At 38.8% G+C, this 25,693-nt stretch overlaps 1 protein-coding gene across 2 annotated transcripts in view; it reads right to left on the bottom strand.

The window, feature by feature from the left end:
- Positions 1 to 24,875, bottom strand: part of LOC118405346 (thyroid hormone receptor beta-like) — a 63,871-nt gene extending 38,996 nt beyond the window's left edge. For both annotated transcript variants that reach the window (XM_035804797.1, XM_035804799.1), the window contains exon 1: positions 24,602 to 24,875. In XM_035804797.1, the coding sequence (XP_035660690.1) occupies positions 24,602 to 24,641 (40 nt within the window). In that variant the 5' untranslated portion in view covers positions 24,642 to 24,875. The remainder of the gene's footprint in view (positions 1 to 24,601) is intronic.
- Between the last annotated feature and the right edge of the window lie 818 nt (positions 24,876 to 25,693).

Here is a 25,693-nt window from a genome sequence, read left to right as displayed (position 1 = left end):
TTTGACAATAGAAGCTTCCTCCTGCTACACACACACACTAAAATCTGCGTGGTACAGTCCGCAGTGAATGCAACGAACCGTGGTTGACCCGGATCTGAGGACACGCACTGTGCGTGTCCCCGTCAGGCCAACGACCTTGCGAGGTATTTGCCCTCCACATTCAAAGGGATTGTATATCAGCTTCAACTCACCAACTTTAACAGCTAAATATTGTCTAAACTTCACTTGAATGGAATTGATCATGAAAAAGAAATCCGGAGAAAACAGAATTCGACAAATCTACTGCTTCATGCTCTGTGACATAGGTTTGGCAAGGTGTTGGTTGAAGTATGTACGTGCAGGAATGCATGATGGGAGGGGTACGTGTGACCTTGGTGTATTCTGCCCGTAAACTACTGCATTATTTACAATGCCAGTTCCAGTCAACTTTCTTCAAACATATGACAGACAAAAACAGGATGGTCCGCCAATGAGTTTTTTTTTTAACTATCTGTTGCTGATCGAGTCTATACTATTCAAGAGGAAGAGATGTTACAGTACATTTAGAGGTAAATTTGTGATACATTAAAATTAAACCTCTTTGCTGCGTATTTACAAAATATGTAGCGACATGTTTTACATCATGGTGCATTTTCGAACCTGTCTGCCTTGAGTATCAATACATTATACACATACATCTACACGCTTGATACGTGACATAAAACAGTAATGGTCATTATGTGCTGTCAGCTGGTCATTCACCCCTCCAGGTATTTGTCCTTGGCATTTGAGGGGATCAAATGTTGCTTTTGTATAAACCCTCTACATCAATTCCACTTGAGGTAAGATACAAAACCCCAAGCCATCAGTGAAGTGTTTCTGTGAATGGACATGTAATCCATCTTATGCTCCCCTAATTGGAAATAAAAATTCATTCATCCCTTCTTGACTTATTCAGTTTTAAAGTCTGCAATACAGGCTTTTAATTTGACATCATCTGCGCCATGTTGTATTGCAGTGTACGTCTGTAAACCACAGGAAGATGCTTTATTCAATTATCCGCCAACATGGTCATCAGAGGATTCAAATTAAAATTAGTATGACGTCAATGAAAAGCCTGAAGCCCCACAGTTTCAAACAAAGCTGCTAATTAAAAACTTTCATAGAAAATAATATCTAAACCAGGATTTTTGCTGCAGCACCATGGAAAGCTGCCAGGGGGCCCAAAATCAAATCATTTCTTTGATAGGACCTAACCACAGACCAAATTTTCACAATCCATCTATAGCTTCTAGAGTTATGCAGCTAAACCACATACAAACATACGTACATACAAATGCTACCAAAAACGTCCCATTATGTGACCTTCCTGGCGAAGGCAATTAACGGCTTAAACGTCTATAAGCACCGGCATATTGCACCTTTAAGTACCTGTCTGACACAATAGATGTTCAAGCATTAGCGCTGCTGGATGTCCTCAACAGTTCACGCAGTAAAGGTCATTTCATTTATGGACAAAATTTCAGGAGGTCAATGAACCCATATGTTACCACACAGCAAGTTTAATAGCTAGAGAGAAAATAGAACTGGCTGACATTAGCAATAGACCAATAGGAGTCAACAGTTCACACAGTTAAGGTTCATCTATGGACAAAATTTACCCATATGGTACCACACAGCAAGCTCAATGGCTTAGAGAGAAAATAGAAACGGATGACATTTTCAGTAGACCAATAAGGACACACGTACATGTATGCTGACAGCTGTCAACCAATGAGAATTCAGTACTCATAGGTTGGGATGAAAATTGCCCACATATTGTCAGAGTCAGACTGTAAACAATATCAATATCATGATAGCAAGAGGGTGGACAGATTTGAATATTTGCTCCATTATACTTGTTTGAATGAGCCTTCAACAAAAGAGATTTTGTTGTTGAGATTGAGATCAATAAATAATGTACATGTACTTTCATATGTGTACATTTTGAAATCATAACTGAGACTGACATGTACATGCATACATGTGTGTTGTGTCTTAAATCATGCTTCATATTCCCAAATCATGAAGAATAAAGGATCACATAAATCCAATTTGCTGTACAGTTGCTCAAAGACCACTGTGGTCTGGGCCGTGAACAGAATTTAACAGAACAGTCGCACAGCTATTGCTATGCAGGGCCCGGGCCCAATGATCTGCAGTAAATTTTTGCAACGTATTGTTACAACATATACTATATTTCTATCTCCATAAAAGTGGCCCAACATGGCAATAACTCGTTTCATACCAAACACACGCACACGCACGCACGCACACGCACACGCACACACACACAGTACCTAAAACATAACCTTCTCTGCAAAGGTGGGAATATCCTGCATTACAGACAACTTTGCCCTTGACTTGAGTTGTGGGTAGGGCATGCACAGTGCACATGTGACCTTACTCACTCACATGTGACCTTGCATAGGTCAAACCTCAAAGGGCATGGTGACCTCTGCCCTCTGAGGGACATGACCCCAGGTCAAGGATACTGCTCTCATCAGAAAAGGACAACCTTGATAAATTCCTGATGTGCACCATTAACTAGACAACCACAAAGGACTGATGTAAATCTCTGGTGTCTGACAATAGCATCCCCCTGGCTACCAATTTATGGTAATCATACAAAAAGCAAAGACTACTGGGCAAGTCTTTCATCTAATAAGATTTATTATTAGAGGCTAAAATTGGGCAAAGATGCAAATGAAGGATACATGTAGCTTGTCTGTGTTTGTAAAACCATGGAAAAGGATTATTAAAAAGGATCATCCCATCTATAAGTGGTCATAAAAATCCAAATTTCTATGTTTAAATCTGATTTTCTTCATTCTAGTGACGCTGAAGAAGAGTGATGGATGTCACTCGAAACGTCTGGAAGTAACTATCCGTATTTCATCCAGTTGTAGAGATTGAATTGTATTTGACTATTGTTTATCTGGATGCCTATACCTTCATAAAGGTAATCTGATTTAAATCTATGTTTCAATCTGAATTTCTTGAAGCAAATTTTCTTTTTTCACACATGCATTTTGGCTGTATTCTTTAAACAAACCTCTGCTTGTTTTAAAGCAGCCTTGTATTAGTATTCGCACACTTGACATGGACGTCACGTTCACAGTCCCCTGTTGTTGAGTTACTGCCGATGTGTCCTAGATTCCAGCGGTATCCTAGTTACATTAATGATTGCCACGTGAACACCAGACCAACGCCAAATCCGGCCTGCATACAGATCAGCAGCATGACCTAGATACATAATCTTAACCTTGACCAAGGGGCCTGCAAAATATCTCAGCTCAACCAACGGCTGTCTCCAACTTTACTTTATTTTTGTCCTACTCATTCTTGAGGGGCCCTTGATGTTAAATTTGTCATTTCAAATATTAAATACATTTTCCTCAATTTCATGTCATATAAAGTTAAGATTTCTTTTGAGGAACGAGTTAAAAATTTTGCCCTTGTCTCAACAAGCAAATTTCTGTCCTGCGACAGATGGATGGGTCCTGGAGACAGCCCCAAGGCTCGGGCCCTATTCCTGCATCTCTGTCTGAATAAATCTGTTGAAAAACACCATTCCGTTTGGGTAAATGTTATATATCCAACAGCTGTTCATATTGATAAAGCCTTGCATATCAATCTAACTCCAGGTGTGCAATAAAATGTCTACAGATGAATTTGTTCTAGCCGTACCTTCATGCCAAAGTTTCATTTCACAATAGTTTCTGGGAAGGAGACCTTCATTCTGATAAGACTGGTGAATTGGCACTATACTGGTGCATAGGAAGCTGCAGTACCAGGATACAAGATTTTCATGCAGGGGGAGCTTGTGCACAGCACTTGAACAATGGCTTCATTATTTAAATCTTCCACATCAGACAATTTTGGAAGAAGTCTTGTAACATTACATGGAAAAAGAAAAGGCTGCAATAGAAAATATTGGCTACGGTTTGTATTTTACCTATTTTACCCTCCAAAAAAAGAATCAAGCAAGCTCTTAAAAATCAAATTAGATCATTGATTCTCTCTATACACTATCATAATGATTAATCACAGACCTAGAAGTGGTTTGTACGGTTCTGAAAAATTTTCACTAAAATTTGTTTCACCTAATTGTATATTTTTCATTTCTTCATTTGTACACAATCATATATATGAAGTCTCTGAGCTAAAAAATGGCATATGTAAATATCAGAAATCATTAACAGTTTGTCTCAGTCATCACATATCAGGCTCCCATGTAACAAATCAAAACTTAATTTTGTGAAACCTGTTTCATGGGAAAGATAATAAAACCCACGATTAGCCTCACATGATTATATCAATTCATGTCTGCCAGCCAGATAAGTATTGTTTAATAGTTGAATTTTATTTTTAAGGTACATGTAAATTTTGCATTTCTACTTTGTAGTTTGTACCTGAATGTGCGAATATCTTGAGCATGATAAATCCTTTGATAGGTTGAATTTTAAGGTTAATTTTGTATTTTTATTTTACAGGTTGTAGTTGTCTGTGTGAAAATATTGTGTATGAGAAATCTTGTGTTATTTGTATAAAGCCCAAGACACAAAAGGGTTTACTCCATCACATATACTGATAGCAATGGCCTGATTCTGTCATTGTCTGTGTACCATATATCAGCACAGTGCATTCATGCAAGGCCATAGGAAGGGAGCGTTGGTTAGCTGCGCCAGACATAATCAATATGTTGCTGATTGGATCAGACATGCAAAGGATTACCTATAGAAGGGAAGGGAGTTAATATAAAGGAAGGTACCTCAAGATGTGTATTCTTACAGCTTTGGTATATTAATCTATTTTTGTATCATTTGAAGGGAAGGGAATAAATATTTTTTTTTAAAGGGCTGTCTCCAGGACCCGTCCCTCCGTTCTCCGTTCGTGGTGATACTAGCATAGGCCCAAATGCACTAAACCCAAGTGTGTACAACAGCGCCCTCTGACAGATTGATCTCATACTGCATGCAACAAGAAGCACTAGCTAGAAGGTACTAGCTATTACTACAGTGAACTTCAACCTTTTCCAATTGTCTTTCCTTCAATTCTTTCCATTACTGCAAACATGATACGAAAAAAATTCTGGAAATAACCTAAGAGACGTCTTATAGAACTGGCATCACGCACTTGTTAACGTATATTAGAAATAGACCAAATGACATTTGTGTTTGCAAAGTTATACGACATACAAACTGCATTGATTCAAACCAGCTTAGTGCCTCATTTCAGAAATGGAGATTTCTATTTCGGTCGGAAAGTCGTGCCAAATTTGAATCAAAGCCAGGTGTGTGGTTGTTGCGAACGTCAGTCCGTGATTACGTGCCAGTAGGGGGTTATCACCGGCAATTTCTCATGATTCTGAAGGTCAAACTGTGAAGGCTTTGCAATGCATAAAGCTGGTCCTCATTTCCTTAGCGATTCTGCAACAAAGAGGCAAAACAGACTCACATCACAACACCACAGAAATGTCAAGGGAAAAACAGAAAGTAAGAGAGGATGAAGGGACTTTGGGTTACAAAATAGTAATGTCAACTTACGTGCTTGTGCAAACATACCAGTAATGTTAGTTGTCATGGTAATGGTAATTTCGTACTGTAAGTCCGTTTGATATTGAGTTCTGTAATTCTAGTGATTGGAGAAAATGAGGGAGTAAAATCTAAAATATTACAATCATAATTCTACCAATGGGACATAATTCCACCTCCCTGGAAAGATGCATCCAAACAGATCTCCAAGTCCAACCCAACATCCCCAGTATAGTGCATTCCTGTATATCAACTGTATATATCTGGGGGTACCACACTATAGCTAGTGGTATTGACTTTAATGGAGAGAACGAGCCGGTTTGAATTATCCCGGTTTGAATTATAGTTTATAGGTCAAGGTAAGAATTTGAATGTAAACAACAGGCATAGTGGCTATGCCTCTAAAGAGGCACGGTGGCTTGGTAGCAAAACAAAGGGTGGTGATTGCAATACAGTTTCTTTGAGTCTGCTTGTCATGTCAACTTACTTACTTAAGTGTTACACATACATGTTAGGTCACTTCTCTCCAGACTACAACATACAGGTGCAGTGTCTCGGTAGCAAAACGAAGTGCCGTGACTGCAATACAGTTTATTTGAGTCCGCTTGTCATACACATAGGCTGTGTACCTAAACAAATTTCAGGTACAGGTACAGGTACAGGTACAGGTACACAGGTTTAGGTACAGGTCCGGACCTGCACCTGTACCTAAAAAAGTTTAACCAAGTATATGTAAGTTAGACATGTCTTTTCTAGTAATAAATTGTCATCTTTGTATGGGGAATTACATATTTGAATCTCAGAACAATTTCTTTGCAAGTTTTCTTAAGTTTCAATTGCAAGATTATTACCATTGTCTTTGTTGATTTGGGATTTACTTGTCCAGCAGTCTTAAAAAGTAGTGTTTAACAGTGATTTAGTTTGTTTAGGTACAGGTACAGGTACACAGATGTTTAGGTCCGGACCTGTACCTAAACATTTTTTTAGGTACGGTACAGGTACGGGTATTTAGGTACACAGCCCTAATATGATACACACTTAAAGTGTTACACATAATTAAAGGTTCACGTTTCTCCAGACTAAAACATACAGGTGCAGTGCCTTGGTAGCAAGACGAAGTGCGGTGACTGCAATACAATATATTTGAGTCCGCTTGTCATACACACTTAAAGTGTTACACTTAAAGTTAAAGGTCACTTCTCTCCAGACGAGGTAACCAACCATGATTAACATCACATACAGCCAAGTGCACACAGTTGACATTCCCATCAAACGTGAGTCTTCAACACAACAACACATTTGGCCTTTCAAGAAGTTTGGCAAAGATTTGCCTCAGAATGTCAAGGTAGTAACTCTGTAACCTTCACATTGATTTCACACACCCTTGGTAATGATCTTCCCCAGTGGATACAATACATAGTCAGGTTCAATATCATGCTTTTAGACTAAATGGTTACATGTAAGTCTTTTCCTGTGTAAAGTGTAAATGATTATCAATAATGGCACCCTATTGATCTATAATCCATTAGTCAATATAAAAGTCAGTACTGTAAAGTCATTTACTATCACACTGGGTTTATTTTATGGTAGGAGCAAAAAGGAGGTTTTTGCAGTAATGCGGGGTAAGGCAAGGCGGCTAACCCGGCACTGAAGGCCTCAACTGTCTGGGCCTGAACGATGTGAACAATGTGGCTTGGCAGTTGGTTCTAATTGTTGATAGTGCACGGAAAAAAAGAAAACTTACATTGTTACAACGATCCTTGTCAGCTGGTATTAATTGGTACTTTAAATTATGGCTTCCTCTGGTACAACATTGGGCAGGTTTGATGGTATTTTAATGATATCCTTAACAATTTTGTACAGTGTAATGAGACTCATCTGTACCTGTCAGAAAGGGAGGGCCATTGTAACGTAATTGACATTAACGTAATTAAAAGTATTTCGAGCACTGAAATCAACTAACTGTGTGAGGAAGCATACCGCACCAAGAGCTGGGGGGGCATAAATGTCAAAGCGAGAAGCGACAGTATACTAAGTATAGTGTCTAAATGCCAAAATGAACTGCTTTCCGGATGGTACCAAGGCTACCTGCCCACCTACTCTCCAGGCAGATCTACTGGCGGCATAAGGAGTTTAGCTGGCCAAGGAAGGTTCTGATGAGCCATGCTCAGGACATTCCTTGGTCAGCTAAACTCCTTTTGCAGGTAGATCTGCCTGGAGATTAGGGGGGAGGGGGGCCCCCAAGCCATGAACATCCTCACACAATCACAACAAGATGATGAAACGTCAGCACCCTCACTGTAAATGCATTTAAGTTCGCGGGGATTTAATTTCGCGGTAGCGGGAAAAAGGACTTTTTGCAGTGGATTTAAGTTCGCGGTAACACCATTGACAGCAGTCTAATACCATAGTAGAAAAATGTTCGCGATGGTTTTAAGTTCGCGGTGAAGTGGTCACAGCGAAAACCGCGAACATTAATCCACCGCGAACATTTCTGCATTTACAGTATCAGGTCCCTAAATAAATCAACTCTGCTGCCCCCAAGGTTAGACCTGTCATTTGAGGAGACAATCTGACATATAATCTGGTAATAACCAGGATGCCTGCAGGCTCCCCTGGCTTCATATCCTATTTACATATCATATCAGTCAAAAATCTTTGTTGACATTACAAAAGTACCCAGGATTCTTATCGACAGGAACAAGACTCATTCAATAATTTAAAAAAAACATTATTAGCAGGAATATCTTGTCAGTAGCTGGGCAAAAAAAATTAGGATTGACTGGAACATCTTGTCAATACCATACATATAACACTAGTTAAACTTTAGCCGCTGGTAACCAATATCCATGACGTTCAAAAGCAGCATATTTGGGGATATCAAGTCAACAGATTGTTTTTAACTTTTAGCAATAATTTAGAAATATTACAGTTTGAAACCACCGATTGTGGACTTAATATCCCTTAATACCATTTTTTTAAGCAACGGATATAGGTCTACCCACAGATAAAGGTGAACAAGCGTTATGGTATTGCCAAAATTTTCTTACTGACAGGCATGAATATAGTCTTGGACTTTCATTGAAGTCTAATTACACAGACAGGTTTACACCGCTGCACATAGAGTACATAGCGTATGATGGGTTTTTCTAGGAAAAGGAAGCATTAAAGCAACGCTGATAGCTTCATGTGGGCGTAATAGCACAGCGTGGGACGAGACAGAATACCAAACAGGATTTACACTTTAAACTTTAAAGTACCAAGTTTTCAAGTCCATTTGGCCCAACAATGCTGTAAGTGTGATATTTCTCACCTCAACTATATACATGTATGAAGGTTGCCCGAGAAGGGGAAATGCACCACTGCAAAAAATGACCCCAAAATTCTATCATATTGAAACTTAAGTAACACATAGGATATAGGATGGTGCTGACATTATTACAGTAGCATATGCAACCTTGGGCATCACCACTGTGTACAAAGGTATCACTTTCTGTGTCCCCAATACCACCTGTTCTGACATCCAGAACTAAAAACTGGAAGTTCTGCTGTAATACCAATAAAAGCTGCCAGAAGGCCCAAACTTGACCTTGACCTTTGCCTTCCCAAGATCTACCCACATACGAAATACAATGTATCATCACAATCCATCCAGCTGTTCATATAGTCAGTCATGCTGACAACAAATTTCCGGAAATACAAACAGACAGACACACGTACACAAACACGTAGCCACAGCCAAAACAAAACCTCCATTTTTTTATGTAGGTAAGGTTTCCATCTTTAGGATATCACATGCTGCTACAATTGTATCATGCATCCATACATCATTCTATAAAAAAGTATAAGCAGGCTTTTAGCAACGCATGTGTCCAGGCATCCATTGGACGCACTTTTCTATAAATAATAAGAAATTGGATGCACTAGACACACTGAAGAGGCCCTTACACTGGGGAGCTGATCCTCTGACAGGCATGAAATTCTGATTGACCAGGGATGCCACTAGACTCTCTGACAGTAATTTGCCCCCCAGAATGCAGCATTTTAACTTAAAATTCTCTCAAACCCCAAACCATGGAAGGTTGATGGCCCCTGACCCCCTACAATGCTCGTGTCTGTAGCATTCACTGCATGGTGAATCTCAGTCACTAAGCATAAGAAAATTGGACTCCCTATGATAAAATCCTACTAGCTAGCCTGTCTATAAGTGGTCTCTTCCGAAGATGAAATGGCTTTCCTGCATGATCCACCGACTCAAAATCACCTTCAAATGCAGTTTCTCAAATCACCATCTCCATTTAGGGCAGCCCCCTCAGGTATATGCCTTAAGTTTGCTGGGATTTACTTCTGCGGTATTGAGGAAAAAATGTCATCCCTGGCAACTTGATTGATATACAGTCAAACCTGCACTCCCTCTACATACATGTAAGGCCACCTGGCCAAGGTGACTACTTGTTGATGGTTGGTCTGTATAACGCAGACTCCGCTATCCGGAGCTGGTAGGCTCCTCCTCGCGGCACGGCAATGTAGGACGGGCCTACGACGCGCGATTAAATCAGGCTTGTTGATGGTCCCTTAGATAATTTTTCACCATTATTGACCACCTGTTCACATAGACTAGATCTTATCAGTCCCTGGAGTATATTCTTGGGCAGTCTTGACAAAAAAATCCATCGAAAACATTTATTTTAATGAGAAAACTACATAAAGGAAATGTCTCCCAAGACTTTTAATGAGCTGAATACATGATGTGCTCTACCCATTATAATCTGAACAAGTCCAGACCTATAATATACCATTAGCTGGTTATGTATACCTTTAGTTAGGATAAACCTTCATTGTATTGTTGCAATCAGCCTTGTCCTCACTTGGAACACACGTAAACTACATTTTTCAATAACACCACACCCTGAGGTACGTGATTAACAACTATATTTAGTCTCATGGGCGCACCTGGGCCAATCACATTTGTATGTTAAGGTCATCTGAATGTGAAAAAAGCAGTGAGAGGAGAACTATCTTTCGTCCATAGCAAAATAATGATTGTGCCCAAGTTTTTACTAGTGCTGACTGGTTGGCTGGCTTGCTAATACATGTCGGTTGAACATTTGTTTGGTTTTGTTTGGCTGTTTGTTACCTTTATGAAGTGGGAGTTATTTTCTTTTGGCATGTCTGTCCGTCTGAGTGCTAGTGTGTGTTTCTGGATATTTGTGGTCAGCATAACTTAATAAGCTTGGTTTATAACGATATTTTGTATGTGGGTAGGTGTTTAGAGGACGAAGGTCAATTTTGGCCCCCTAAATTGTTACCTCAGTACTGCAGCTGAGGTTCTAGTTTTTGTATCTTTCTATTTTTATTCGATGGCAGACTGATATAAGGAGAAAGTCATGTAATTTGGCCCTCCTAGCAGCTTTGGTTTGATTGTTTGTTTGGTTTCTTGCCTGGTTCCTTGGCTGGCTAGCTAGCTGATTGGTTGGTTGGTTGGTTAACTAGATAGCAAACAGGTTGACTGATTGGATGGTTGGTTGGTTGGTTGGCTGCCTGTTTGGCTAGTTGGTTAAGTAGTTAGCAAACTGGTTGGCTGGTTAAGTAGTTAGTAAACTTGTTGGTTGGCTAGCTGATTGACTGATTGGTTAACTAACTAACAAAATGGTTGGTTGGTTGGTTGGCTAGTTGGTTAAGTAGTTAGCAAACTGATTGACTGGTTAACTAACTAACTAACTGTTTGTTTGGTTGGTTGGTTGGTTGGTTGGTTGGTTGGTTGGTTGGTTGGTTGGTTGGTTGGTTGGTTGGTTGGTTGGTTGGTTGACTGGCTGGTTAACTAGTTAGCTGCTTGTCTAGCTGACTGGTTGGTTGGTTGGTTGTTTGGCTTTCTTGCTTGCTTCCTTGCTTGCTTGGTTGGTTGGCTGGCTGGCAGATTGGTTGGTTGATTACTCACCTCACCTCACCGGTCCCATAGCCTCATCGGCCGTAGGGGCAGCAATGCTGATTACAGTTGGTGATAAAATTTTGGAAGGATGTTCAACAACACAGTACTACAAAATAGGACAACTGCCATATCACTGTACTGTGCAGCTTGCACATGTAAATATGTGAACTCTATGGAGGAAAATATTTCACCTTGGCAGAGGTTTGCAATCTCCAGGTGCTGTCTGCTTCCCACAAAACTCAACACTGCTCAAACCTGCCAAGATAACGCAGGGCTTGAAACACTTTTTTCTGCATACCTGCACTGGTGCAGGTAACATTGAACATTACCTGCACCAGACAAATTTTACCTGCACCACTAAGAATTTTGGAAGTATGGATCATACTAAACCTGTTCAGAAATCATTGCCATTATTTCATACTTTATAGGTGGTAACAGTCAATCCAGCCAGTAAAATCCACATACATCTACATCATAGTACAAGTTTACCTAAACCCAGTACATGGAGATATGCAGTTTAGGTGCAGTCAGAAATACCTGCACAGCTCCAATTCTACCTGCACTAACCTGCATATGTAGGTGGTATTTCGAGCCCTGTAAGAAAACATCTGTGCTCCATCTGATAGGGCTATTTTAGAGCCAACAGGGCTTAAATACTTCTTTGGCATAGCTAGTCATGATCAGGTAACATTCAAAACTTAGCATGTTCAGGACAGAATATTCAGAAAAATGGAAGTTCTGCTACAGTACCAAGGACAGCTGCCAGGAAGCTAATGATCAACCTTGGCATTCATCTTCCCACGTGCCAAATATCATAATGATTACAATTCATTCAGAGTTATAAGAATACTTGCAACAATACTGAAACTTGATCAGACTGAAGCCAGTAGCAACATGTGGCCCAAAGAAGTCTTTGGGTAATGTTCAACAATCCAAACTTTTTACTTTATCTTACTGAGATTGCAGACAAGCCATTAAAATGAAAAACTCACATGTACAATTTTTAATGGAGTATTACATTACTAAAGGACTAGGGTCTAAGGGTAATGCTTTTGTGGATCAAATTATGTTTCCAAGTTTCCACCATACTTGTAATGGTGAAAAGGCAACAAGACACTATTTTAATGATACATTTCGTTCACGCACCTGCAAGGCATACATGTAGAATAAGCAATTAAGAAATCCCAGACACTTTTGAAATAGGAGAACTGCTTCATTCTCTTGCCAAAAATCCTAAAGGCAGAGCCTATAATAATTAAAATTTTTCTGGAGAAAAGCCAAAGCCGAAGCAGACAGAAGTGTCTACAGGATGAGACAATCTTTTTATCAAGCATCCCCCGATGAGTCCTTAGGTGATGATCAACATGTAGCAAAGACTGAGTGTACCTGGAAAATTCTTTGTGGAACGTACTATTTCCTGGAAAGGCAAAGACTTGGCAGACGGTTAATATGCACCACTACTGCAAATTGAATCAGAAACTGCGCACTTGAATATTAACACAGCATCCCAGATGTAAAAGACTGTTATATGATATAAATTCAAATATAGAAAATTCAATTGCAAATTGACATGTGGTGACCCCTGCATTTTACATATAGGACAATATAACAAAAATGCCTAGATGTTTAAATTTCCACCAATAATTGTAAAGTCACATTCTTATCCCATACTACATAGTAAGAGTGGTCTCATAGAGTTAGTCTAGTTATATGAAAAAAGAAATTAAGAATTGTATACCTCCAATATTTTCCTGAATGTAACAATGAAATCCTACATCTATAAAATGCATGACAGTAAAAGCACAAGACTGACAAGACCAGACAGGTTTTTATCTATTGCTTGACGTCAAGACCTATGTCCTCAGACACACCTGTCCATAGTCTCTGGTGTTACTGACAACAGTTACCACACCTGTACTGCAAGAACAATGGTCATGTCAGGACAGATTGGAGTTATTCAGTTTGCTGACTACCAGGGGTCCACAGACTGACAGTAATTTCTAAGGTAAACATGTCCTATGTCAACTTCAGCCAAAAGTAAACCAACATACATCTCATATATTGATCTAAAATATACAGAGAACATCACGTTTACGAAATAAGACATCCATAGTGACAGCAGACAAAGTACTGTAAATCCAATTGATCTTGGAGTCAGTAATTTAAGCGGTCTGGAGGAAAGGGCACGACATTAGAGTTTAGCGGTTGGAACAAGGTTCTAGCCTGCCTTCGCACAGTAATGGAATAATTGCAATGATGAAATTTAAGCGGTTGAATTTTGACCTCTAAGGCGGCGGCACAGGGGGGGGGGGGGGGGCAAACGCCCCAACAAAAGATTAGTCTTGGGGGCGTCGCTCCCAAAATGAAATAAGCTGACACTACCCAAAATCAAGCTGATTAGCCTTGTGTTTATTTTCACTGATGAAAATTTCATCAAACCTTGCTAGTCTAGATTTCAAAATTTCTCAGGTCCAGATTTCAGAGGGTGTAGATTTTAAAATTTCTAAGGACTTTCCTTGTGAGGAATCATGGCGGAAATATGTGGCCAGAGTGTTGTCCTCCAAAACCTTTTTCACTAACAGAAATTTCATTATCAAACTTAGCTTTGTTTACAAGCAAAATGTGCCCCTCAAATACACGAAAAGATGTTTCAAGTGTCCTGATTTCAAAATTTCTCCAACCTCCCTTGCGACAGCTTGCGTCTTCAGCGCTTGAGACGGTGTAGTGCAAAATATGTTAGAGCGTGGGTTGTCATCCTCAAAAATTCTTTTCTCTAATAGAAGTACATGTATCATTAAATTCAGCTTAGTCTGTCAGCAAAATTTGTCCCTCAAAATCCAGGAAATGGCATTTTAGAGGGTCTAGACTTCAAATTCCCCTAACCTTGCAATGGCTTGTGTCTTCGGCGCTCGAAATGGTAAAAATATGTTGGTGAAAATTTTAACAGGGGTGCATGCCTCCGGACCCCCCTAGAAGGCCTTGGTGCCACCGCCTCTGAAAATTAACTTACCGTTTACAAATCATGAATTACAGAATACGCTCTCTAATGTTAACTGTTGTACTTTTTGGGAACTTAATTAGTAAGAACTAAAGGAGATATGCTCTCTGCTTCAAAACCTTCCAGACACATGTCTGGTCTGGAATTTAAAATGACCATGAAAGGTCTAAAAATAGCACCACAGAACATAGCACTCCAACTGGATGGAAACTGAAACCACTAAGACAGCATAATAAAGTTAGGGCAAGCTGCCCGGGAGGTGAGTTACATAAGACCTAATTATATTTCGTGTGCATGCACATGTATGTCTACCAGACTGGATAAAGTTTCGGCTCAGTGAATACCAGAAATTTCACAGCTCTTTCTTCATTCCTGTAAGGCTTACCATTCTCCACACAGTTTTATTGCTAATCAATAAAATGTTTCACAACTCATCTCATACTGTCAGCAGAAAGGAACTCGAAGCCTTTGTGCACTAAAAATGTCAATTGCTAATTCAGAATAAGACTCTGTCCCAAGACTAGGAAAGATAACACCTCATATTTTCATCATGTTATTGGTTATATACTATACATGAAACCGGGTACCATCCAGCCAATGGTAATGTTATCTTAAAAGTAGGAAAATGACATGTACTGTGTAGTATTGAACTGAGGTCATTAGGCATTGTATTCAACCTGCATTACAGATCCTAACAATTCAGCCCTTGGCTGTAAAGAGCCCACCCAATAACAATAGCAATAACTTCAGTTAGCTGTAAAACCCTTTTACTGCGAACCTCTACTTTCATCAATGCAAGTTTCATGCAAAGATGTAGTATCAAGTAACCCAACAGAGAGAAGGCAAATAAAGCAAAGCCTTCCTTTGAACATGTTGGAACATCAGATGCAAGTAGAAACAGTCTCCTGGCTTCCGGGAATGAAACCCAGGCCCACTAGTTTACCAACACATTATCACCACTACACCAAAAGGTCGAGATCATTTGGAATGGTCAGTTGGAAGTGTTTGAACGCCACAGACTGTTACCCTACTTCCCCTTCTCTTTTTAGTTTAATTTAACTTTAAGATTTGTTCTTGAATCTCTGAGTGCGATATCCCTGTGCAAAACACTTTGCCATTACTCACAGGACCAGTGTGGGAAACACTGAAACACAAGAGGTGAGTAGAAACAGCCTCCTAGCTCCCAGGAATCGAACACAGGCACGCGAGTTTACCAACCCAACACAATCACCACTACTCTAAAGGTACGGACCATTTGGAGTGGTCAGTTGGTGGTGCTTGAACCCCACTGTTACATCAACTAAAGAATACTATTATGCTATTTGGCTTGTTCCGTGAGAGCATCGATCACCCAAACAAAGAGAGAAGCTGCACTAGTAATTAAACCTTGGTGTGAGTGACATATGGCATCATCGCCATACTTGGGACAATTATGATATTAATACACCTGAGTGGATCAAACACAATAGTTCCAAGCCCCACCTGGTAACAACTATTGTCTTCCTGAGAGTCAAACACCAGCTGTCTCAGACCATCATAAGTCAGCTAGTGCTTCACCTGGTGGGATTACTGTGAACTCATTTATTTTTGCAGAGTTGATTTTGCAGTAGAACGGACAAGGAGGTTTTCAGAGTGTCTTAATATGCAGCTGAAACTGCAGTACAGTTACTGTTCATACATTAGAAACACATATCAGTTATGTCATGCATTTGACTTGAGGTGGAGAGGTCACTTTGAATGCTCTAACAATAAAACCACTGCAAACATATTAATATTTACGGTAGTCTAATTGTCTAGAGTTTGGCTGTGGGAACAAAGTCACCCCTTCCCAACATTAACAACTTTTGTTCACAATCAGAAATTTTGCCTGATGTCCAAATTTTACCTGCAATTCCAAAAATGCCTCCACCTCTGAGGTGTTGCCAAAAACCTTTCTGCAAATACCAAAGCCAATGTTTCAGTCCTGCAGAAATATGACATTTCTTCTTAAGTACAGAAATATGAATAAAGAAGATAATTTTCTTTCTAAAGATAACAAAATAAATACTGTGACTTCTTGTTAATAAGGTAACTGACTTTGATTTGGCATTCAAGGTATGAGCCACATAATTATTAGCACATGATATAAGCTATGATATATATAATACCATTTGCTTGTCACGCCATTGTAGTTTTCCAAGAGGAGAAACTAATTTGAATATTCGTGCTACAATAACAGACCTTGAGGGCATGGCGTCTGACGTTGTATCTGCGTCAGAGACCTAATTACATATGCTATACTACAGCTATAATACAAGCTTACTCAAGTGTATCCTAGTACTCTTCATCAACTCATGCATTGTGTGAAACTTGATTAACAGTATCAATGTTGAGCCATTTTGGCTAATAATATATATAATGGGTTAAACTAACGCCATGCTAAATTATGCATGGAACACAATTTTATGTAACTTTCCACTAGCTAAGGTTATCTGTTGGCACCAAGTTAGGATTGGTTCCCAGGCTAGACAGTGGGGAGAGGGTTACCTTAAGTTAGTAGGGGTGATCAATAACTTCTCGGCCTCAACAAAAAATAAGGTGCAAATAAATAAATTTGGGGGTATACAAAGTAGTAACTAAGTTAATGTTTAACAAAATTCAAATCATTGTGAAATTTGGTTTGATACTATTACTAAGATAATAGATTATGATAATTATGCCCCTTGATTTGAGTTGAGCATCTTAAGCTTATTTCTGGGTAAGGCCAGATACATATTGATCATCCCTTAGTATAACAACAACATACTGTAAATGCAGAAATGTTTGTGGTGGTTCCATGTTTGCAGTTTTTCGCGTTGCCAATTCACCCTGAACTTAAAACTGCAAACATTTTTCTATGGCAGTACATTTAATTGACTACAACACATGGCGCTACCACGAAATAAAACCACTGCAAACACTCCTTTTTCCCGCTACCGCGAAATTATATCCCCGCAAACTTAAATACATTTACAGTACATACAGTTTTTTCCACAGGACTGCGCATGTGTCCTTCAGAAAGAAATCCATCATAACGCTGTTGACAGTCATTGATTGAGTGGAAAAGATGTTTATTCCAGGCCAACAACTCAATTCAATAAAACGTCAACATTGTTTCAAACTCTGTACCATGCACACATGTACATATAGTATACAATTACAAAATCCTTCCAATCTTGACTTAGAGCCCATTCTAAGTCACATAGAGGGTTTTTGAATAATATTTGTAATAAGTCATACATATTCAAATTCAGTCACAATGAGAAATAAAAATATGAACATGTTTGAACATATTTATATATGTTGGAAACATTGTGAAAGCAACAGCTGCAAAAATATCACTAGTTTAGAACAATTTTCAAACATCTATGTGTTTTTTTCACTATTAGAAACCTATTCTATCATTTTACATCATCTTTCAAATGGTAGCTTGGGGGTATTGTCCCCATGATAGAAGGTCCTAACTGTGATCTATTGTCTACTTCTTATATTTTTAGATTTCATTACTGGACACTGGTGGCTCTTTGTGTAAGCCACCTATACAAGGCAGACAGACATATAATTCCCTGTAATTTGTGAACTAGAAATAGATATAAATAATGTATTTTGTTAGCAAGTTATATAACGATAATAAAAAAATTCTAAAGAGGGGATACAGATTTGTTTTTTAAGGGGTCAACTTCCCAGTAAAGTACTTAATAAATTTTTACTGACCCTTAATCTAACAGCCGAAGCACGTATATCATATATCATAGCAAATCCATATCCAGTCCATTGTGTGTATGGTAATTCATCAGCCTTAGAGAAAAAGAACTACATTTCAGGATAATGCAGATCCTAGATAAGCGTACCTTTGTCGGGAGAGGTCAAAATATAGCCATATATTCGCCTATGATATATATTTTATATGAAAGCTCTATACCAATGCTGTCTAACAAAAGCCCTTAAGAATAGCAATAAAGTTGAAGAAGACGCTTTCGATTTATTACCACGTCATAAAGGTCATCGTGCCAGACGTTCTTCATGGAAAATCCGAATATTTAGTCCGGATTAACCCCCATAACCGTCACATGAGACCTACAGTCCGGATTAACCCCCATAACAGTCACATGACACCTACATTAGGTACCTGGGTTTATTCCTTATCACCTCACGAAGGTAAGTTGCACAGCTTTGCCAATCTCCCGCTGTGTCAAATGGGGTTTGGAATTCCCGGAATTCCGCGGTCAAGGTGGTTCAAATGGAAGATTGGAATTCGACAAATGTCTGACATAAAGGCATTAAACCTAGACAGCAATACTGGTGAAAGAGTATAATCTTTCAGGGCCGGCAAATTGTCATGGTAGCAACTGGTAATTCTATCTTAGAGTGCTAAAGGGGATACTGTCTCGTGATGGATTGCGGTTCTGCGAAAGCGAACTGAATTCTCACCGACATCCAAAACCTAATGCAATTAACTACGGAGAATAGATCAAGACGGAGGGACCACAATAAAAAAGTCATACCGGTATGATCGTAGCTTTTATGAATAAATCAAAGACAGCAAAAGTTCAACAAGAGTTGAGACAGAAAGACAGAAATGATTTATGCTGGTGATGATCTAGCCCATTGCATTGTGCGTGCCTTTACACATATATGTGCTGTGGACATAATAGCCTCACCTGTCTATTGCATGCAGCCAAGCATAAACTTTACTTTTCATCTGCACAAGCCAACATTTGAACATGTTTTATTTTTTGTCCTGGAATTGCTTTTTCCTTTGGCCTACTGTAAATGCTGAAGTTTTTGCGCCCAGTTTTAATGTTTGCCATTTTAACTGTATCCTCTACAACATGTTGAAACCACCAAAAACGTGCTTACGTCACAAGCTATCTGCCACCAAAAAAAATGTTTTTTTTTTAAAACCATAGGTCATCTAGGTCAAAACATACAAAATTGACTCTGACCTTCGTCTTCCCAACACCAACCCACATACCAAATATCATTGTAATCCATCCAGAGGTTCTTGAGTTATGCTAACTAAAATACTCCAGAAACACAGACAGACATGAAACTATATCTCCATTTTTCATGAAGATAATAAGCCAATTTCTCTCTTCTATGCAATCTCTGATCACTGCAATATCTGATCACAGTTAAAGGAACCCAGGGCAATTTTTTGGTCTTTTAAAATGCAATTTTCGAGTTATTTTTACAGAAAGCCTAAATAACACTTTCTAATTGCATATCGACCTTTGTTGAGCAAAGATGAGACGTCATTGGGAACTCATTGCAAATCTGAGCGCTGCATGTGTCATTATTCCAAATTTTCCGAAAGCGTCCTTTTAAACGCTGAAAGTACGGAATAATGATACAAATGTGCTAGTATGTTGAAGTAAATGTCAATATTGTACGATTGTCTCATCCAGAATATTTTTGATTTTAATGCTCTAAAAACTGCTCTGGGCGCATTTAAATGCAATTACACATTTAACCCCAGCAAGGTGCATATGCAGATGCTATTTTAAGACCTGACATTTTCTATAAGAACGCGATGATGCACACAAATCCCAACAAAGAAAGCCGCTAGGAGAGCCTTCATCAAGTTTGACCTTCGTCTGCCCAGCGTCTACCCACATACCACATATCATCACAATCAGACCATATAAGTTTTTAAGTTATGCTGACCACAAATATCAGAAAACACAGACAGACAGAACCAAAACGATACCTCCATTTTTCATGGAGGTAGCAACAGATTTAGATCTGTAATTGTAAAACTGTAATAATGATCTACTGCAGTTCAAAATAAAGATTTCAGTTCCATCCAAATCTAAGACAGACAAACCCAAAGCAATACCTACTAGTGCACATTTCAAGGATGTAGCAAACAATTTAAATCTGTATAGAACTCTAAGTTGTACATAATCATGTTCTACACTACTGCATTTCAAAATAATGATTTCAGTTCCATCAAAATCTGAGACAGACAGAACCAAAGCAATAACTCCATATTTCAAGAAGGAAGCAAACAATTTAGATCTGTATAAGTTGTACACAATCATGATCTACATGTACATAACTGCTGTTCAAAATAATGATTTCAGTTCCATCAATATTTGATCCCATCGGCCAAGGTTAAGGTTTAACTACAAAAACTCCTCTGAATATTGGACAGATCCTAAGCGATAACATGATATTATCTGACTGTACCTATGATGGAATGTATGGGTACAGGGTGCAGGTATTGATTCAATGAAAATAACTACCACTTGTTCTATATTTTAGTTGATTTGATTGGGTTTGACAAAGCAGAATTTTCAAGTGCACTACCTGTCCTCGAGGGGCTAATTATATCATATACGGATAGAAAGACTCAGCAATAAAGGTCAGAGAGTCAAGTTTGGTCTAAAAACAACAAGATTTGCTGCTCTTGATGTTACCATGCAACGTATCATTCAAACCAGCACATACTAGTCTCAGAGGATGATTTGCATGTTATTCTTCATACAGCAAGTTGAGCCGCATTTTGATTTACCATCAATTGTACTAGGCAGTCTGCTCCAATTCAACAATAAGCGCTGTCAGTGAAAAATTTGTGAAGCATAATTGGTAACTTTTATTCTATGTATTTGTTATCTAAAATTAACTGTTAAGCATTATTGAGAAATTCTTAGCATTGCAGTCGAATGCCAGATTGGCCAAAATCACAAGGTATATCTGTGTCTGCAGTCTAGTTTTACCAATTGACACACAAATCTAGCATGGTGTGTACATTTTCTGTTTCAGGATATGAGTCTATTGATAACCATTAAGTTAGACATATTGCCAGCTCTTCAAAATGTACCATTAAGCACTGCCAGGACCCCCATATAGACCCTTCTAGAGAAAAGTCAGTTTTATTGTACATAAAACATCGTAAAACATATAATTGCTCCACATGCACAGATGTGCACGAAAATCCATCATACTATCAATCCAGTCTGTCTCAATGCTTCTTAATTTGTTCAACATCTGTACTAATAGTATAACTGTCAGATGAGCATTCTGGTATTTATTGATGTTCTATTCTCAGAAGTGACATCCAATATACTAAATGTGATCATAATTGCCTCAAAACTTCCAAAATACATGCCCAAGTTGCATCAATATGATGGTGTGTGTTTTCCTAGTTTTTGGTTGAAATTTGTTGCTCAAAATTGCAAAGAAATCGAACACTTCAAATCTGAAAGCTTTGAATTAAAGTTGTGAATTTCTTGTTTCACCATTGCTGTGAATTTTTCACTGGTTCCATTAAATCTATTTCTCCCACTGGCTCTTACAAGGAAACAGGCATGCATACAACAAGGGAGTAAAGACAGGAAATAAAATAAACTATTTTGGGACCTTTGGCCTAACTTCCTGTCGGTGTCCCAAGAGGTACCTAAGATGAGGGGAACCTGCCACTCAAGAGACACTGAAAACAAAACCTCTGTACACATTGGTAAATAATTATCTTTCAAATGGTTAGAAATTCCAACAGTGATTCACATCAAATTGATAATGGTACATTAATATTTATAACATTACGATATGCTCTTGTGGTTAAATATGATACATAACATACCAACATTCCAATATGGCAGATGCCAAGCAGATAGTGCTTTATTGCAAGGCTGTCTTTGCATATCAGAAAAAGAAGACAACAGCAGGTCCAGGACAAAATGAATAAAAACTGGAATTTCTGCTGCAGTACCAAGGAAAGCCTCCAGGGTGCTCAAATTCGACCTTGACCTTTGTGTGACAACACCTACCCACATATCATCTGATCACAATTTATTCAGCTGTTCATTTGTTATTGCTGCGAAAACCAGCAATCTCTCATCCAAATTAGCTGTGGTTGGTTCACAATTCTAAACCAACATTTTGTGATATCTAAGTTGTGGAGGACAAATTCCCAAAACAAATTTAGAAAATCTACAATGAAAATTGAGGGACAAGAAATTTGTTTGGGAGACATTAAAAAATGATGGACTTTATATTAAGATACTAGTAGATGTTTGTATTCCACTCACAAAGTTGAGACTATCATTCTACAAGTCTTTTCAAAGCACATCAACAATTCTATACAATAATGCCACTCCAAGCCCCAGCAAAGCCTCTCGTCTTCAACATAAAAGCCTGTAATCCAGACAATTACGTGCTTATCATCTCATAAAGCAACACGTGGGCACGCACTGGTAACAAAAGATCACTTGGGCATTCAGTAAAACCAACATCTGCTCATTATTTATGCAGAAGGGTCAAAATTATTGATGCAAAATTAGTTACGCAAATACATTTTGTTTACATTTGTATCTGATAGATCAATATGTACCTTATTTCCATTTTATTTCTTATATGTAAGATTTTTAGACATTGCTCTTTTAATCATAATGATCCTCCTTTTTCTTTAGATGATGAATGTACACACGTACACAGGGTTGGACAAGTCCATTAAATATATCTGCCTGGGGCAAGTGCCTATCGGGCAAGCATGTTCCCGTCCTATACTGTAATGGCGTGTGCGATTGTTCCCAAGGGTAGATCTGAGTAGATATTGTACATGCTTTGAAGCATTTTTCTATTAACTAGTGTTACTGACAAATAAGTATTTTCCTGCAGCAAGTAAAAAAGCAATACGGGCCAGTGAAATTTTGTTCTGAACCAGTCAGAAACTGTCTATGACGCCATTGAATTCATACCAGGATTTGTTTATATCTTGATATATCCACATTCAGGGTATAACGGGATACGTGTATCCTTGTATGAACAGTCCGGATCTGAGGGTGGATTTATCAGGATATGCTAAATCGATCTCAGAAAACAGGTAAAGCTGGACTTGCTGTGTGTAGGTATGATGTATACAGACATACAAATATGACATGCACAATTTTTGATGATACTTAGAAAACAAAATATTGAAAGTAGAAATAACATAAGCAATTGCATGCTCTGTGTCAACAAAGGTAAGATACAAAGTTACAGAAATATATACACAAATAGACTAATACATTTGCATAATTTTGCACATTTTCAATGTTTAAAATGATCATTATGGTTCCTGTAAAAATTACAATTTGGATTTGATGCTTGGTTGTACAGTATAATAATCATATAAATAAGTGGTTATAAGGACTACCCAAAAGTTCAGTGGCCCAGCCACAAAACGTGACCACTTCAGGCTTTCTAAAGAATACTTGTTTGCACAAGAAGGCCAAAGTCATGGTCAAAAGCTGACTTAGCAAAGCAATGCCTAGCGTTATACTTCACTATTGTCCTTTATATAACTTTAATACATAACGTTTTGTGTACTCGAAATGTTTGGTATGGGAAGCCATGAGCCATGGTAAAGGCCAGGGTCTGATTGGGTAAATGATACCATGTACTGATGATGTAGATCTGACCTCATGAGGACACGTCCCATAAAGTTGATGTGGGTCAACAGACAACAGATGTAACACTAACAGAGGAGCGCACTCCACTGTCATGGCTTGGGAAAGGCATGCCCGCAGACAAAACAACAGTCATACGGTCAAATACTGTCCCGAATTCCCTAATACAACACAAACATTGGAAAAATCTCTTGCTAATGATATAGGTTTAAAACCCAATGTCTAACATTATACTGTAACTTCACAAATGTTCTTTACAATATTATAACTTAAAGTTACAAGTAAATGCAACTGAAGATTATGTGTTTAAATAATAAGAAACTGTACTTGATTTGAGCTACATTGACAGAGTAATAAAAATGAACAATGTCTGACTGGGTCAAAATTATGATAGGACGTACATCTGACCTCATGAGGACACGTCCTAAGTATAAGGTCAATCGGGGTCAACAGACATACAGAGGAACCAACTCCTCTGCCAAGCTTAAACTGGGACAGACAAAACAACGGCCACACGGTCAAATACCGACCCGGATTCTCTCAGAATACAGGCATGGACACGTAGAGAACATATCTAGCAAAGTCACGCCGTCGTAAACAGGGCATGAAACCGTCTGTAACGTCAGGAGCGAGTCAAAAGACAGGGTAATTTTCCAACGGCCAGGTTCAGGGGTTGGTACACAGGGGAACGCTCGCCGCAAGCCCTTACCGTCCCGCTTCGTCGTCTTCTTCCGCTCCTCGGCGGTCATCGTAGGTGTCTCCGAAGGCGTCTCCAGCGTGAGTCCTGCTGTCACTGGCTAGGAGAACGGTTTAGGGAGTTGTTGATCGCAGCTAGCTTGTGTTGAACGGCTTGCCTCCAGCACAAACCAGTGGGTCTCATGTCTACACTCACGTCCTGCCGAGCCACATATGACGTCAGGGTCGCAAGGTCAAATGGAGACGAGTCCATTCTTCACGCAGGGGGTAATGTTTTTGTTTGCTGAACTTTGAATGTAAAAAAAAATAAATTCTTTGTTTGTTGTAATATGCTTTAGTGCTGATTAACACTGAAGAAAAAGATTTAGGTTATGCAGAAACATTTTATGACATACGTGACGTCAGATCGAATGTCAAGTGGAGACGAGTCCATTCTCAGGTGGGGGGCAACTTCGTGTTTACGTTTGCTGAACACTGCAAAAAAAGATTTAACGCTCTGTAAATGACTTGAGATAATTGTTCAGCTTGATTTATAATGTTGGGATGAAGTGACAATGATAGACGCCCACTTGTGAATATAGGATAGTCGTGTGATTGAAACTGACACTTTGTTATTGTCAAGGTATACCTGGACAACCTGATTGAAATGTGGCAATAAAAACGCCTAGGAGTACGGACATAGATGCTTCTTTATTTCTAAATCATTTTACGTAAGACTCATCTTCACTCTCGAATTTTTATCTATGCCATTAAGGTATTGCTGGGAAAACTGTAACTTTTGACTAGGCCGTGTATGTGGTGCCCTCAAGCCGGCACTTAGACATACAAAGACATTTTCTAACCAAGGAGGTCCTTTTTTTAACCTCCTCGTTCTAACTAATTAAACCACATGAACGTAATAACCTATCATTAGAGAATGTGATACACCCGTTTCCACTGAAGGCTACGCCCGCTGAGCGACAAAACATTTGACAATCGCTCAACAAATTTCCTGAAGGACGTTTCGCAGGTTTTGTCCTCTAAATCGTGCTTTTACATTTTGCATTATATTGTAATTTTCTTTAAATCAAGGGTCACAATATTTCAATTTTAGTTGCACAGCGGT

This window comes from Branchiostoma floridae, chromosome 18, assembly GCF_000003815.2.
Source record: "Branchiostoma floridae strain S238N-H82 chromosome 18, Bfl_VNyyK, whole genome shotgun sequence".
In the NCBI taxonomy this organism is placed as follows: Eukaryota; Metazoa; Chordata; class Leptocardii; order Amphioxiformes; family Branchiostomatidae; genus Branchiostoma; species Branchiostoma floridae.
This window is presented reverse-complemented; position numbering and strand designations above follow the sequence as displayed.